Source organism: Sylvia atricapilla, chromosome 12 (assembly GCF_009819655.1).
Source record: "Sylvia atricapilla isolate bSylAtr1 chromosome 12, bSylAtr1.pri, whole genome shotgun sequence".
Classification (NCBI taxonomy): Eukaryota; Metazoa; Chordata; class Aves; order Passeriformes; family Sylviidae; genus Sylvia; species Sylvia atricapilla.
The window spans coordinates 15,391,049-15,409,266 of record NC_089151.1 but is presented as its reverse complement, the minus strand read 5'-3'; the positions used below and the strand labels follow the sequence as shown (position 1 = coordinate 15,409,266).

Below are 18,218 nucleotides of genomic sequence, written 5' to 3'. Positions count from 1 at the left end.
CACACTGTCTCAAATACAATTGCTTAAAAAAAATGTATTACTCACAGTAAATAGTTTAGAAATAAATTTTAGAAATAAATGCATTTTGGAAAAGACTACTCAAGCAAAGTCCATCCTTTCCCACAAGGAGCACAAAGACAAAGCTCAGACTTTGAGGGTATTTCAAACACATTAGCCTTTAAACCACACATCGAGCTATGTGTCAAATGTGCAGTCATTCTCCATTCCTCAGGCTGTTTCTAAGAAATAGCTTAGGATTCTTCTCTGAAAAAAGCCCTGCACTTGCTTTGACTCCTGGATGAAATAACCACTTCCAAAAAAGTGTGAGATGTCTTGAGTCATGGCAACACAGACCCAGCAGAGGACACAGCTCCTTCCACATGCAGTCAGGGTCCTACTCTCCTTACATGACTCCTTCATCCTCCATCAGACAGAGCAGCTTTTATTATCAGTTAATTCACATCAACATGATCCACAGCGTTTTTGGTGTCTAACACACCCTCCAAAGCCCAAATAAAAGAGAGGTAGAAATAGTTTCTCTACAAAATGCTCCCAATCCATGCCTTCAGCTCTTGAACCTATTCTCAGTACACATAAGGATATACATAGCTGAGACCAATTTTCCTCTGGTTTTTGTTTTACATTCATAGTAAACATGATGCTCAGCTGTTTCTTCACCACCACGAGTGTCTCACTCCTTGCCTGCATATCTAAATATTGTTCAGCAGCCATCTAGGTTACACTGCTGCTGGAGCACCAGGCTGTGATGCTGCTTCCCAGAGGGTGCACACTGGCTCGCTCCGTTAGGTGAGGACACCGAGCAGTTACACAGTGTTTTATTTTAAAATGCTGTACAAGCATTAACTAATCTGCCCAGTGCCCTGCGAGGGAGGTGAGTATAACTCTCTCCTATTTCACAGATGAAGAAACAGACAGTTTAAGTGATTTGCCCCAGGCCACACAGCGCGGCAGCGGACAGCTGGGATTACCGCGACGCTCCGGGCCCACGTCCCCAGCCAGCCTGTCGGGCTGCTCACACCTCCCTGCCACAGGAAAACCAAGGCTCCTGCCTGGCCAAAGCACAGACCTTCCCTTGCTCAGGCCCCTCAGCAAAGATGGGACCTCCTGGAAAAAGGCTCACGCACCTAACCACAGGGCAAGCTCAGGGTCTCGTGTTCTGAACTCGTCGCTGCGCGCTTTAAAAGCCTCCAACAGAATTCACTGAATTTTGAAACACACAGGAACGAGTGAGGAACAAGTCACCACAAACTACAGGGGTTTTTATTAATTGAGACCCCCATAAAAATACTGCTAGAATAAGAGAGGCTCCACAGTCTCCTCCTCTTACTACCCCACGGTTTAAGCTTCTTAGAGCCTTTTAAGACGGATTGAACCAGAGGCTGTTGTCCAACTTTGTCACATCCAATAATCTGAGCAAAGTCTGACATGGCTTTCAGGTGAACCCATGTAGTTCCTATTTACATGTCTCAGCTAAACCACTTGGAAAGACAGTTCAGTGCCACAGCCCCCCAAAGCCTCTAGGACTGTTCTCCTGGACTACCCAAAGGAAAAGGTATTCAAACCAGGAATCATGATAAGTAGATTTCCTCTGCACAGCAGCCTTTCATATTCACAGGCAGCAAGATTTCTTTACATTTTAGATTATTCTTTCCCATCTCCTTTATTAGTCTGAAACGACTTGACTGCATTTCCTTATACCATGATTAGTCATTTTTAAGAAGCAGCCCTCTGCTTGCTACAAATACACTGGTAGAGGAAAAAAATAATTGGGGAATACATTTCATATTGTTGAAATGAAGTCCAGCGAAGCCAGATTTTACACGACATGACAACATACTAATGCCAAACTGACACAAATTCTCATCTATGCATTTTGGCTTTAATGGGTTAATTAGCTTGGCTGGATACAAATTTTAATTATCTGAGTTTGACATTAATGTCCTTGGAGTGTTGTCTATAAGGATTTGGGGAATCATAGACATTATTTTAGTTACTTCTGGAAACTGTGTGTTACACTGGGATTTAAATAGTAAGAACAGACCAGAATAGTGAGAACAGGTTGATCTATTTTGAAAAGTCAGACTTTGTGAAACAGGACAAACTGAAACGAAGCTCAAGCTCAAGCTCAAGCTTAATGTACCTGGTCTTTGGGGGAGTCTTATGGATATAACATAGGAAATAATCTCCTTTGAGGATAGGTGACAGGACAGAAATTTTAGTTTAAGTGTAACAAAGAATTCTGTATGCAATTAAGATTTAGAGTAAAAATCTTCTTGCTGCCTAATACAGTTTCTCACGTAGAAGATAACCAGCCTTAAACACAGTTATTTATACACAGTGTTGATACAGGCCAGGAACAACCAGCTGCCCCAGTTACTGAGAGTGGCTCAGCTCCTCCAGAGAGAGAACCAAGAGGTACAACCTGAAGGCAGAACCTCAGTAGTTCATACTCTCATCATGGAATCTATGGGTATTTTAAGTGCATTACTTATTTTCTTATTTTTAGGGTATGCATAAGTAGATCAATCACCAGAGGATTTTTGAATGTATTTCAATAAATATATATTTAATCAGCAACAGAATTTTTTGTAGCCAATACTTTTCCAACAAACAATCACTTGAAACAAGTAAGAAAAAAGAAAGCAGTATCTACTAGAAGCTTTTCAAAACATCCTTCTCTGGTCTTCTATTCTTTTCTGCTCATTTTTCCAGAAATGGATTTAAGAGTGAAAAGAGAATCCTGATGACTTTTGGTATATATGGATTTAAGCTCTCTTTTTGCTTGCGACAAGACATGTAAATTCATTCCTTATAAAAGCAACTGCACCAGTTCTTTAAAATGCAATGCAACCCTTTGTGCAGTAGCTTTTCACCCTTTAAAGACAATCTTCATTCTGTTTTCCATGTTCCCTTGGTACCAAAACCAAAGTCATTTGGATTTTCTTCTGTAAAAATTTGTACAGGCAATTTGGCTTTAGGAACACTAAGTAAATGCAATGCATTTCTCTTTTAGTTCACACACCTAAGTAATTGCTAGAATTATCTGAATACATTTGAATTCCTCCTAAATGAAGGAGGGTGGCATTCAGACAACTCCTCTGTTGCCCAGTAAGAATCATAAAAAAGGTAAGGGCTTATTTGAATCACAGTATGTAACTTACAGAAAGGAGTCTATTCTCCTTACTTTGTTCCAGTGTGTTCTGGTTAAAATACCCAGACTGTGGTCCTGTGAGAAGTCAAACACCTCCTGGGAACTGCAGAGCAAATTTAGAGCACTTAGCACTGCATCGAATCAGCTCCTAACTTAACAAGGGTAAGGAAGGAACTGAGGGAGGTTAGCAAACTAAGAAGTGATAATCACAAAAAATGGTGAAAAAAAAAGTTTAAAAGCACAGCAGAACACAATTCTCTGATGTGTAGAAAAAGAGCAAAAATATATTTTTTTAATACAAAAAAGCAAAAGGTAAATCTTTTTGTAGCACTGCCTACACATTTTGTTCTTAACCCCAAAAACTGTGAGTAGACCAGTTAGTGTTACATTATTTAGAGTATTAGGGAAGATATTTTTACCCTTGGATAAAACATTAAAACCTCTAAAGACCTCACTCATTCAAGATGGGAAATGGAAAGCCTTCCTATCATGTATTTTGGAGACAAAACCTTTTTTTCTGGAAATGCTGATAAGGAACAAATTCAAAGTGGTCCTCATCCACCCGGATCATCTCATTAAAACAATGGTATCTTTTAACACCGCATCCTGAGCTATCGGTCAATTTTGATTGACACAAATATTTGTATTAGGGGTTACACACTGCAATTTACAATTGGGGACTATCACAATACTGTATGTTAATGTAATCAGTATTTTCATTTCATGAATTCATTTGCAGCATGACACTGCAAGGGTATTCTTACATATACTGAAGACAATTGCTAAGTAGTTCAACAATTCTCCTTTAAGTGGGATTTTTTTTATCTGATAAATTTTTAACACAATAAAACCACTCCTAGTTCTGTGTGCATGTTTTAATTTCGCACCTTTTAAAATGTTTAGACACTTGGAATACCTAGCATACTGAATTAATCCACAAATATTTACAAGAAAAATCTATTTAATTTCTTTCTATAGTAACTACCACAGGGACTATTGTAATGAAAAATTTCCCATCTTAAAGAATTAATGCGATTACTGATATAGAGAAGAAATGTAATTTATATCATCACAAACACGTAAAAGATATAATCCCATATTCACAAAAAGATTCTTTATTCCCTCTTTGAATTCTGAGACAATACAGTCTTGCCTTGAGGAGAAGAGAAATATTATGAAGTACCTTAAGCAAGATAATTGTAGGAGAAAAAAAGTACAATTGCATTATTGTTGTGCTAAACTGTGACATACTTAAAAAGCTAATTTCTTTTATTTTAATGGAATTTGGTGTGCATATCCTCTAATCTACTTCAGGATTTCTTCACATTTTTACACACAAACACATGTGTGAAGTGTTTCCCATTATCTGTATTACCTGGTTTAACGAACTGCAATGAATTTAAAACAATTAAAAATATACTTGGCAATTCTATAAACTTCACTCTATTTATTAACTATTTTGGAACTAACTAAATATCTAGAATGTCACAAAAATGCACAGCAAAATAAAGACCTACTGCAACTCAAATATTATTCAGGAAGATACAATCAATATTTGATGAAAAAATAACATTTGACATGAGTGACTGTCCCAAATTTTACCAAATACATTTCAACCAATCACAGTGCTGAACAATTTGCATCTAAATCAAAAGCTAAGCAAACAGAAATGTATCCCCAAAATAGGGCTTTCTACAGCTATGTCAGCTAAACTGCATTTAAAATTCAGTACAGTCACCCTTCAATTATTCCTTTCAATTAAATAATTTTTAACCAAGAAATTAATCTACTGTGGCTGGGCATTTCTCTGTCCCACAGAAGCAAACATTTTTTTCATTTATTCTCCTTTAAAAAAGCAAATTTAACAAAACTAGTAAGACAAAAAGGATGACCTAATTAGTACTAAGTAATATTTAAAGCCTTTATATATAGTACACTCTTATTGCTACCCCTAACTTCCAAGGCTTTACACTCACTGATATTGTTTGATTTATCTGGCACTACTGCTGCTGAAACATGCAAATTCACATCCTCCATTCTTGTATGCACCCAACATACACAGAAGGAGTCAAACTGTAAAGAAAATGTCCTGTGAGCTTTGATTCAATGACCTGTAGGGCACTGGGGTGCTCGAGGGGCAGCAGGGACAGCCCTGGTGATCAGAGGTCTCCAACACACAGACCCACACATGAGCCAAAGGCAAGAAGGGAAACTCCCCACAACCAGCAAGGAATAACACTCTAAACTGTTCTAGGAATTTTTAACCCTTCCCTACCTGACAGCCAGCCCCCTAGAAAACCTGAACCCTGGACAGATGCTCTCCCACTCCTCGCCACTCAGCAGAGTGAGACACGAGAGAGGACATGCAATGAAAATGTCTTGTATTTATTTTCTTATAGTCCTAACTCCTGTTAAAGCACTGAATTACTAGGGCTGTACTAATTAAGTTTGTTTCAGTTTTCTGAACAGATCTGACCAGCCTGTTATGAAAAAAACACCCATCTAAATTAAACAGAGTAATATTGGACAAAAAAATGTAGGTCACTGAAGAAACAAACCATCAACAAATATAGCCAGGTTTATTTCAGCATGAGCCTCTCTTTGCTTTGTTCAGACCCCAATTCCTATATATCAAAGCCTTTAAGCACACACTGGCCTTAAACACATGCTTAAAAAAGCTTTGTCCTGTTAGGACCCTCTGCCTGGCACGCAGGACATTGGGGACTCTGCTGGCAGTGTAATCCCCTGCAGTGAGCCTGCCCTCCTTTCCAGTGTGTGTGACCTACTCTTGGAATTTATGTCCAAAACAAAAAGATTATGTATAAAAAAATCAAATCACGTTGTGTCAATGTGATGATAATGCCCGGTACACAGCACCCTGTAAGCTTCACTCCCAACACGCCACTGAAAGCAGAAGTCACACCTGTGAAAATAACTACAGTGCCATAAACACCTAAAAGAGACTTTAAACTAATACTTGCCACAAAATCTGTGCCACAATCAGCCAATTCTTAATACATAGCAATAGCCTACAGGTCTTTCACATATATAACTTTTTTCCTTAGAACAAACTAACAAAATCTCCAATATTCTTTTATAAGATGCATTCATTCAGCATGAAAATGGTTAAAAGTTTAAGTCAATTGTATTTTTGAAGGGAGAAAAGTGTATGAAGGAAAGAAGTAACTTTTTCTCAGAATCATATGTACTAATATGTTTTGTACCATCTAAAACTGAAAACAGTCCTTAAAAAAAAGTTTTTAGTTAATACCAGTGTTTTGGAGCCTCCCACTGGCAGCCATCACACAGCTGAAGTGAACTATCAGTTGAATGGAGGGTTTATATCCAGCATCAATGACTATTTTGCTTTGAAGGAAATTAGTATTTCTGAGTTCGTATTTTAAACGCAATTTAAAAGATCATAAAGGAAAGAATTCAGCATTTATTGTGTGTCTCCCAGTAGACTACTTAATGTTCAAACATCTACAATGCAAAGGTCAAATGATTTCACTGAATTTAACGGTAACAAAAGTATTCTGCAGCACTGAAAAAAATATCAGATGATCAAGGAAGAAGATCTCGACCTGAGATCTCACAAGAGTCACAATAAATAATGCAGATTCAGTTCAATAGGAAAGAAAATTGCAAAGTTGTGTTAGGAGAACCAGATTAAGAAAGATAATAGGTAAAATACAAATTACATATTTTTGGCAATGCTCTTCATAAAGGAGTATTTTAAAGTAATACAGCAAATGAATTGTTATAAAAAAACCCTCAACCCTTTTTACACAAATACTGCCTGCACCGAATTGGAAAAAAAAAGCTTATTCAGATGGGGAACCTCTAGGGTATTCTGCTGCAGGCAGCAACATGGATAGCTGCAGTCAAACAAAAATACAGTGTAAATAGCTGTGGTTGGTGTAATATACACAGGGCAAAGCTGCAGTGAGCACCCACTGAGGAACAGGACAGGTGACAGGTAAACCAGTATGAAAAAATACAACTCAAATGCTTGTCTGAAGCAAACAACAAAGGCTAATAGGCACCAATTTACTTTCCATTTTGTTGTGCTTTTTCTTCCTTCACATTTATATCAAATATTTTAGATTCTCCTTCCTTCTAACATAAACAAGTTCCAAAGTGCACCATGCACAGCTCTTGCTCTGGTCCTGGCTCTTCAAAGCCAAGATCTCAACAGCACCTACAAAGAGCTGGAAACCAACCCAGGAATTGCCCCTGTGATATGTTTCTATGTAAGATGAACTTGGTGGTGATCAACTGCACTGGATCTGGGGAGATCCAGGAGATCACTCCACACCAGAGGAACATTAAAGGCAGGCGGCAGAAATGCAGCTGAGCAGCAAGTACAAAAACCAACAAGCAGGAGCTTGTTGTGTATGTGTAGAGAGAGGGAAAAAAAATGGGAAACTACATGGCCAAAAAGAAGAAAAAAAATCACAGAAAGAAAGCAACAAAACAACAACCAAAACACAGGACAAGACAGCATAGAAATAAGAATCAAAACAAGGGAACAAAATATGGGGAATAAGGTAACTAAGAGCAAAAGCATAAGGCAGTGTCCACTTGTCCACTTTCTGGAAGAGAAAACAGCATTTGTCACATTAAAAAAAGTGAAAGGGCATTTTTACTTTGGTTTCTTTTTCTAATTAGACATACCCAATCAAGGATGGAAGATAAGGCACTAAACTAATATTACATCTGAATGGGATTTCTGTTTGTGAGCTCACAAAAAAAAAAGAGAGAGAAAAGCGTAGATATCACTAATTTTATATATTAATACAAAGACACAATTTTAACTATTAAATTACGTTCAGAAACATACATACGTTTTTTTCTGTGCTCAACCAGCTCAATAGCCTGCTTTGCTGAGCATTTTGAAAACCAGTTGTCCCCCAGTAGAACAGTGATTTCATTGGTGTGGACAAGCTTTCCTGGCATGAAGGCAAGAGGACCAAAAGGTACCTGTCAAAGACATAAACACCACTAATAAAAATAAAACTTACGCAGTTATATATGTCTCAAGTTTTTTAAAAAAGTGAAACACAGATTTTTAAAAAATAAAATTTCTACAGCAGTTATTTAGTGACTAACCTGTCATAAATGTTTGAATGACTAGAACCATTTGTATTTAGTAGTGTACCCACAAAATCTGAAAACTTGAATTTGAGATGACACAAAACTATAGTACAGCTGAATGCTCACTTTGAAAACAAATTCACTTCATCTGATCATATAAACCTTGATAATACAAATTATTTGAGCTATATGCAGACTGCATAATTTCCTAATAAAAGCCAGATTATCTTTGCTACATTTTTTTTAAGATAAATAGGTATGATCAAGTCAAAGATGAGCTGCTCCTTTTAGAATCTGTCTTGCTAACATTAAGTACCCAGAAACTCCAGTGGAAGACATTGGGGCTCCCAGCAGGACCACAAACAAGTGTTTAATCTCACTTTGCTGGGTCATCCACCAGGCTGCAAATCTCAACCTCTCAGGGATGCTCCACATGCAACTCTCACCCTCTAACTGCTGTCCAGGCACAAGGACAATAGATAAAAGCAGGACACTTCAGGCAGGAGTACATAGGTGACAAACACATTTTAGAACTTTACGTCTGCTTCCTAAAATGTGAATCCCCCATTTTAACATGCATTGCAACATCCAGGACACTGGCTGTATGATTTAAGACATTTTCTACTGCCCAAATTTTACAGGCAGTGCTTGGGCAAGTCCTCTGGGTGAGGAGAAGCCTTGGCCACCCCTACCCCCGTCCCCTGCAGCAGCCCTGGTATTGTGACCCCCAGGGCCACTGCCTGGCTGCCTGCAGGCTTCAATTGTGGAGAAATTAGGAGACCAGAATCAAATTACATCTAAAATGGAGGTGGTATCAAGTCTCTCTCTTTTTATGTCTCTCAGACTGTTTGTATCAGCTCCCCCTACTTTATTCTTCTGCCTTCTTCCTCAGTTCCTCAGCACAGCCACTTGCTTTCTCCTTTTGTTTATGCTGAAGCAGAACACTTGGCCTAGTGGATCTGTCTTCTTGGAAAGCAATCTTCCTTTTCTCTTCCATATCCAAGAGGGTCCCAGTGCTGGAAACAGCTCTCCAACAGGCAGGACCCTGATATTAAAACTATGCAGAAAGTGCTTTGCCTGCACGTGTGCCCTCCCTGACTTGATTTTAAAGTAGCAGACTGCACAAGTTGCCTGTTCACTCTTCCCCCAAAATGATGAAAGCAAAATTAAAAGCATATGAAAATATTTGGCTAACAGATAGGAACTGTTTCTATACATCTAAAGTAACAGATGTGAGCTAACATTCCTGCTTCAACTACAAATAAGCCTTATCCAGCTTTCTTTCAGAAACAGGGGAGTTTCTATGCTTCAAAATACAATCTTCAGGCATTACATCGTGTGGCCACACATATACACATGATAAATGGACTACACACATACAATCTAGAGCAAAAAAATCCAGCAGAGCAAAGGGAAAACCCTCCCTTTTCCCATGGTGAAGTGTACTCCAACAGTGTCTTACTAAAAACCCAGCTCTGTATCTGAGCCAGGCTGCCAAGGAAGGCAGCAGTCAGGCACTGAGTGCTGAAATCAGCCACTCAGTTATGTGCAGTACAACTTCCCTGCCTTCAAAGATGTATCTTGAGTTGAGCCTGAGAAGGGAAGAGGAAAAAAAGAGAAAAGAAGCCAATCTGTTCAAAATTTTGGTAAGTGTAAGCCAGCACGGCAAATTTTACACAGGGAGCTGTGCAGTTGTTAGGGAAGATTCAGAGCACCAGAAAAGATTGCTATGTCAATGGGAAGATTGGTGGAACAAAAATTAGCAGCACCTTTTTATGTAAAAATCAATGTTCTAGGGTTTATTTCCATGAATCAGGAAATACTACAGCCACTTTCTTCTCAGGAAATGACTAAGTACCGTAATTCAGTCATAATTATAGTTTTCTATACAATAGATTTACATATCAAACATGTCAGGTTTTGTGTTAAGCATTTATGTCATCAGCTTTCAGTTGTCAGTAACACTGTAATTTATAATGGATTTCAAAGAAAAGAGAAAGAAACAAAAGCAAAGGTTTAACTATTATCATAATAAATGTAACATTACTAAGTACTGGCAACCTGACTAACACCTCACCCCCAGTGCAGGCAGCCCAGGTTTTAACAGTTTTAACCCATTTTCCTGTGTGACCTCTGCCATGTACATACCATGATATCATAGGACAACTTGTCAGGCAATGTCTGGAGTCGTTCCTGAAGAGCCTCATAATCACTCTCCACCTTCTTCCTGTTGACAAATTCAAGTTGATTCAATTTCACAGGTAAAGTAAAGAGTTAATGGTTTTCTGCTACTAAATCAAAATCACACCAAAAATACAGAAAAATGAACTGTTTTACTCTAACACATACAGTGGATAGATGAATAAAGCATTCAATAAAGACATGGGATGACAAACATAATAGCTAGATTATTTCCTAATAATGTGTATTAAGATAGGTACATGATTATTTTAGATTGTGCATGTCTCATTCAGAACTATGATTTTTCATGGTGCAAAGAAGCAGCTCTTTCACTAGGATTTGGAGTATCTCACTCCCTGTTCAAGTCCAAGTTATAACACCACCAATATTTACAAAAAGAACTGAAAATCCAGTTTATGCTTTTTAAGAGGCAAATTCTTCACACTATCATTTGTAATACAGAGCTCATACTGGTTTGAGCTGACATAAATGAGCAAAATTTTAATTAATTCTGATTTTCCCATGAACTTCAAGAGTCAATGCTCCCGAAAGATGGTTCGACCACCAGGATTCTGTCACATCTTCAAGGCCAGATGAGGGACAAGCATCCTTTCTGATACTTCATTATCTAAATTGTAAATAAGGCTCATGCTACGTGTTGCTACCCAGGAGAGAGATGGTTTGGTGAACTGGGACAAGGTATTCATTCCCATGGCAAAGACACCTGGCTTTTCACAGGACTTTGCAAGAAACAGCATTTCAGTGGCTGCAGGGATTTTACTCTGTGTGCAAAACAAGCAACTACACTCCCTCTAAAAAAGGCTTCTTCTGTAAAGGCATTCTTAATTTCTTAAATTTGTCTGGAAAAGGTCTTTTAATGGACCCCTGCTATGCAAAAGATGGTCAGAAATCAGCTCCTGCATGAAGTAGCTGGCACATAAATGTCACGTTTGATGATATTGTTTACTTGTACTTCAAAACAATAAACATATATAAGGTAGTAAATTCTGCAGTAAAAGGCAACTGAAAGCACAGAGCAGCACTGTTAACAACACTGACCCAAGATGCAAATTACAGGTTTTCTGAGGATGATTCAGGAAAGCAATCTATAAATGTGCTGAAAAATGAATGTCATAGTTGATAACACAACTCTCAAAATATTACCATTGATTTTCTTAGCTTCATAAGCAGAGTGAAATCTTTTTCAGCATTCATTATCAAAAATTATCTGATACTCTTATGTTTTGACTCATTTGCCTCACAGTTATTTTCTGCTGTAACCATCCTACTTTATACCTACTTTAAGCTGTTGACCTCATCCTGAAAAAAAGAATTAAGGTTTTTATGCCACTTGGACATTAAAACCCTATTTCACATAACTGATTTACAAAAGATGCTTGCTGCTGCTTTGCTCTGACAGCAGATTTCTCCCAGACATTTCACGCAAGTCTTTCTGTCCGTTGCCCACATAAGAGTGAAAACATAATTCACTTCCCTCAAAGAGGAAGGACAAACTCATGAATCTTAGCAAAATGCACTGAGATGTTTTGGGGGAGGAAGGAATATAATGAAAACTTGGTGTCAACAATAACAATCAATTACTTAATGCTCTTTACAGAACCCAGCCTTTGCCTGGCAGAGATGTGGACTTGAGAAATGAACTCCAAGCAGCCCCCGAAAAACAAGGCCTGGCACATGCCTCAAATGCAGGAAAGGACTCCCTGGGAAGAGCCTGGCATGAAAATCCCCCACTCACAGCAGGATTAAACATTCCCATCATTTCATGGCTCAAAGTCACTCAACATTTCTTCATTAACCTGAAAAGAAGTCACTGTCTTTAAGGTCTGACTGCTGTGTGTTACTGAATAATCTGAGCAGGGGCCAGGAGAAGTCACTTGCCACAGAAGCTGTGCTACTTTAGAAGCAAAGCACCCTGCTTTTTGTACTGGGACTGCTGCCCTTGGCTGAGCAAACCTCCCCCATGGCAGTCTCTAAAAGTGGGGTCACATCCTGAACCGGGCCATGCAGATAAAGAAAATTTAAATTGATCCTTTTAAATAATTGGCCTGAAACAGCATTACTTAAGGAAGGGAAGCTCCCTCTTCATGTACAGCTGATGTCTTCACAAGCTCTGGGGTAACAGCCTGCCACAACGGGCAATGAAGAGCCAAAGGGAACAGGGAGGAAGAATACTGGGACTCCAGCTATGAACACACCCCTAGAAGGGGAAATGCATGTCTAGCTATTAATCCCATACCCAACCCATTACTGGATTCATGGCTTTAGAAATACACTTCAAAAAGTGCACTGAAAAATGGAAAAGAAAATAATTTAATGGAAATATATTGAAGCTGAGCATTTTAAAACCCTATTGTTATTCACCCAATTCTATTTAACATTCTTCTGTGTCACTGACTACTTAAAAGGTCTTATATGAACAAATTATTCAGTTGAAACAAGAGCACTCAGCTCTTGCACAATCAGGTTTTAAATAAGAGTACTAAATTTTAATTTTTTTATGAAGTAAAAACTGTATGGATGCTATACAAACTGCTTTTCTCTATAAAAGAAATCAGTAAATTATTTTTTCATTAGAGGTTCTGTGCCCGAACCCCCTGAGTTCATGGAGTCATTGTCAGAGTTTGCATAAAAGCAAACACAGGAGCAACTCCTCCTTCCACAGCCAACACTCCCAGGCCACTCCACAAACCTCACCCATTGCAAAATTATTGTCAAAATTTTCCAAACTTTTAAAAATCTGCTCACACTTTACAGCTTTCTGCCAAATAGTTTATTTCTGAAAAAATAAACTGTTTTTAGTGGAAGAATGCACATGCAGAATTCCACATGGGAGCCAGTAGGCACAGCCACTGCAAAGCTCCTGATCTGGAGCTGGAGATATTCTGCCTGCCTTCACCACAGCAGCACCAGCAGGCACTTCAATATTTCCCTTATTGAAAATTAATGCAGCCTCTGAATTTTAAACATAAATGAAACATATTAGTTTTAGATTATTTTTGCGAGCCAATAGTCAGAATTTAATATGATGATGTGTATAGATTGCCTTGATTTTTTTCCTCTTATCCAGCGCTTGCAGCCTATGTGCATTTAAACTAAAAACATTTGATACACACTAAATATAAATTATTTGCTTGGAGATCTTTCAGGCATGAAGAAAAAGCCTCTTAAAATAAATTTAAAATATTATATGCTTGATGGTGTATAACCAAAGGTTTAATCTCACCACTAAAGGGGCAGTTGCTGTGATTCTGCAATAACCCTGCAGACAATAATCAAGACAGCTCCTGTTGTTCTCTCAGTAAAATCATGGTAAACACAGCATGGATATATCGTAATTTGATATCTGTAAGATCAACTGTTATATCTCACAGTAACTCATAATATAAGATTTCATTCACCATTAAATGTACATTTTCCTCAGATGCCATACAAAACTATTATTTACTAGGTATGTTTTCTATTAACCATAGATTGCCAACAGAGAAAAAAATGCCCAGAGAGAACTTTTTTATATAATAAACCATTTATATTAAGTATTAAAAACTAAGCTTTAGCACGTTCTTTACTTGGGGGGGAAAAACAGTGAAACATTACTTCCCACATTGTTTCAGTACATGCAAGGGGGCAAGTGGAATTTCCCTACTTACTCCATAGTTAGAGAACAACAATAATTCTACCCTGGGAGCACCTTTTCACTATTCAGGCAGATTAAGCATTCATCCAACAAGGTTACTTGGGCAAAAATGACAGAGGAGATAGGTTTTTAAAGCAGAAGTATAAACACTGAGGCCCACTGTATTTGTGATTTAATTATATCAGTGAGAAATAGATATATTTTAAGGAGAGTATATTGCAACAATTCTGAGCTATCACTAACTATAATCCCCAAAACATGCTAGCAGGATTTGACTCCCATCAGAATAAACAGAAATACTTTACTAAAACATAACTAGGTTACTCATCAGTATTTTAGACATGTAAGACTTTTTTTACTTACCAGTGCTGGATTTTTTCTTTGCAGCCAGTGACCACCTGTCATTAAAACAGATAACTACTCATGAAAAAAACAAGGCTAAGCACACAGCTGCAATGTCAATGCATCAGAAACTAGAACAGGAGCTTTACAGATTTGGTGCTGTCTCTATCCACATTTTTATTTGTCAGGGCAAAGGCGTGTGAATGGTCGTTCTTAAGCAGCACACTTTATCACAGGCTAATGCAGAGTGATAACCACAGAAAAAAATTACAGCTTTTCACTTCTTATTTTGGTACAATACCTGCTCCATAACTATTACGTGACACAGGATCTGAGATAAGTAGCAGTTTGTGCAATCTGCCGATCTATTTTCAGTGTTACATGTTTGCAGAGTAAGAAAACAACATAAATTATAACAAGACATCAATGTAACTCCCATACTCAGTCATTAAGAAACAAAACAAATGAATCTCACAGCACCAAAAACATTTTTTCCTCTATCAGTACATCAACAAATATTTCCCCTGGCCACTTTAACTTGAAAAAGAACAAATTAACTTTGTGCTGTGTAAAATACATGGATATCTGACAACATGATGGGCTGCTGGCTTCTCTTCTTTCTGGTCTCAAAAAAGTGAATTTTAATAGAAGTATTTCACTTACTTCCTTATGCCACAGGCTTTCCCAAGAAATACAAAAGAATTTACAAAATAAAGTACATTGCTAAAATTAAATACATTTATCTTTTTTGACTGCAAATTTTTCAGACTATATATAGCAAACAGGCAGGATGCTGAAACCTGTGACCTTCTCTGCCACAATTACATGGAGATTTTGTCTTTCAAAACATATTCTGATCTCTGAATAATAGTTACCAAAAATACAACACAAACAATTTCATTCAATTATATAAAATGCAATGAAGCCATGAGGCAGTTAAATATGTCTAGACAGCTTCTCAATTTAAGCATTTTCTAGATTTTTTTTTTACAAATTTCATTTTTCCTATAGCCAAAATATTGCTAACATTTGAAAGCAATTAATGAGAAAATTTGCAGAGAAAACAATAACATACATTCAAAGTACCACTGAAATCACTGGAGCAGATAATTCTTTTTTTTCCCAAACAACAGAATGAAAGACAATTTTTTTTTTCAGTTAGCATATGTGCAGCTTTTGCACAACAGATCTCATTCCCTGCACTTCCTACTCATGTAGGAGTAAAAAAAATGGGACTACTTTGTGAGCTAATAATTCTTTAAACAGAGCAAAGTTCTTAAATGAAAAGGATCAGCTTTACATTTGTGGTTACGTTATTTCATAATCCATCAGGAAAGTCAGCCAGGTAGCTCATCCCACATAAGCCAAGTTTAAATTTATCATCTGCTTTAAACTCCTACAAATCAAATGCCTAGCAAAATATCTTCCTTAATGTGCAAGCCAACTATTTTTAAGCTTGAGAGTAAATACACAGACTTGTACAAGACATCAAGCCAGAAATCTAATTCATGATACTAAGATGAAGCCCATTTTAAGAGTAAAGTTTCTGCAGAAGACATAAATTGTCTGGTAACAAAGCTAAGGCACACTGGAGCCCATCACTAACAAGTTGAGGAGTCCAAGCCTATTCTATCCACATCCTTCATCCTTTCACATTTGGCAGTGATTGTGAAGTACACAACATGATTTAGCATATAAAAATGTTTATGAAATCCTTTAAGAAAGTTTCAATTTAATTGGCCCATTACAGATGAAGATGGAAAAGACAGGAAGCTTTCCATTCCCAATACATGACTTTCCACGCATGAAGTGAGCTGAAAGCACAAAAAGAAAAGCCCTGCAAACCATAAGAGCAGCATGTTCATTAACCTCTACATGATAATCCTTTCGTAGCTGCATATTAACTAGTTACATATTCATAATCATTTACATTATTTAGAGGACCTTCTATGAAAATTTCCAGGCTATATCCATTAGCCACAATGTTAAAGGTTACAGAAGATAGTCTACTTAATGTTTCCACGAAGCTTTTTTAATTAGTAAATATGTAAATTGGGCACATATGCTTCTTATGTTTTTAAAAAATAGTCCACCAGTAAAACAGCATAGGGGCATATGCTGTTTCCATCACTCTTTATCCCCCTTTAAAAAAAAAAAAAAAAAAAAAAAAAAAGAGAGAAAAAAATCAATAACACCAATCAATTTTAATTTAATTCTTCTTCTTTGATATAATCTCTCTTGAAGGGATACGAAAGGGTGGAACCAACAACAAACCTTTTCATTCCAGTGGCCAGCATAAAATGAGAGCTTTTACAGGAGTGCTAAAATATACCACCTTAAAAATGTTGCAGGCTGCACTTCTGGAACTGAAGTCTATTAAAAGAATGGAGAGAATAAATATTGAAAAACAGATGGAGATCAATTATGCATATGACCTTTATTAGGTCAGTCCCACTGTTTGGATAACAACTGGTTCTTAACACAGCGAAGAAACAAATAGATAAATATATAAACAAATCTTTGATTCTTTGCCTTTAATCAAACACAGGAAAATCATTAGTCTATCTTCCACACATAATTCATATCCAGAGTTACAATTAAAGAATGAAAAACCCTTTTAGGGTAAATAAAGTAAATGACCTGCTTGTTTGTCCACTTGAGTTCAATTTACCTGGACAGCTAGTGCCACCAAGTATGCTTTACTTTTAAGACATCATAGTGAAGGGGTATCAACAAACTCTGAATTCTCCCCTTTCAGGCATAAAAATGTATGAGTTTGTGAATGCACACGGTTATCAGTGGCTTATCTGCATACTAAAATATTTATTAAACTACTCTTGCAGCAGACTTAACATTACCTAATCACAGGTTGGTTATTAAAACAGGATCCACTGTCAGAAAACATACTCCATAGTCTTAAAAGAAAGCAAATAGGCAAATATCTTGTTTCCTTCCTTTCCACCAACAGTAAGTTGTTAAAATGCAATGCTTCTCCAGCCGCTGACCCACCAGAAGCACACCTGTGAGCTGCACAGGCAGCCCTTGGGGACAGGGGACAGGCCATCCCTGCACACCTGTAACCCGAGGTGTAATTCCTGCTGGATTAAACCCAACCCCTTACAGCAGATTACGTGCTTGTTGTGCTCTCACTGCTACGTGCCTGGGCTATTTCTAGGGATGCCAGTGTTGCTGCTTTTAGGGAATCCCTTGTTTGTAGGTGTCACAAGCAGAGCACGAGGATCAGCTTTAGACCTGTGATCACGTCCCAGGTGTCCCCAGTTCCACCCAGCCAGCGTGATCCCAGGGCAGATTGCAGGTTAATGACTCCAAATCACCCCCAAGCATCTCCTACCATCCGGCTAAGGACTTCATTAGCCGACCAAAGACAGAGCATTCCTTTTGTCTGCAAAACATCCTTCCTTCCCAGCCAATCTGTATGCTACCTTCTCCATGATCTCACATCCAAAGAGTTCAAAATCTTCTCCCTGAATTCAAGTGAGCAGCCCTTTGGAAAAGCACTGCACTGATTCTGCAGGCTGAGTTAGAACCACTGACTCTGGTCAGGGCTGGGAAGGGAAGCCAGAGCTCCCAATCAGCAGCCAGGCTCCACTGTCACTTCCAACGTTTTGGCAAAGAGGATAAATGAGACGGATGCTGTAGCACAAAGCAGACCCTTACCATGGACATGCCATGGGCCTCTAACCTATTTCACATCACCCCAGCAGGTCTTCACCCTCCTGTACAAGGGCACTTCTCTCCTGCCCCTAATTC

General features: G+C 38.0%; 2 protein-coding genes across 2 annotated transcripts in view; one reads left to right on the top strand and one right to left on the bottom strand.

The window, feature by feature from the left end:
* C12H19orf12 (chromosome 12 C19orf12 homolog) overlaps positions 1-18,218 on the top strand; it is a 347,603-nt gene that overhangs the window by 192,137 nt on the left and 137,248 nt on the right. The gene's annotated exons all lie outside the window — the stretch shown is intronic.
* URI1 (URI1 prefoldin like chaperone) overlaps positions 1-18,218 on the bottom strand; it is a 41,073-nt gene that overhangs the window by 14,967 nt on the left and 7,888 nt on the right. Inside the window, exons 2-4 of the mRNA XM_066327931.1 lie at positions 14,469-14,503; positions 10,418-10,496; positions 8,020-8,155 (exon numbers count right to left, since the gene is read on the bottom strand). Coding sequence (XP_066184028.1) covers positions 8,020-8,155; positions 10,418-10,496; positions 14,469-14,503 — 250 coding nt within the window. The remainder of the gene's footprint in view (positions 1-8,019; positions 8,156-10,417; positions 10,497-14,468; positions 14,504-18,218) is intronic.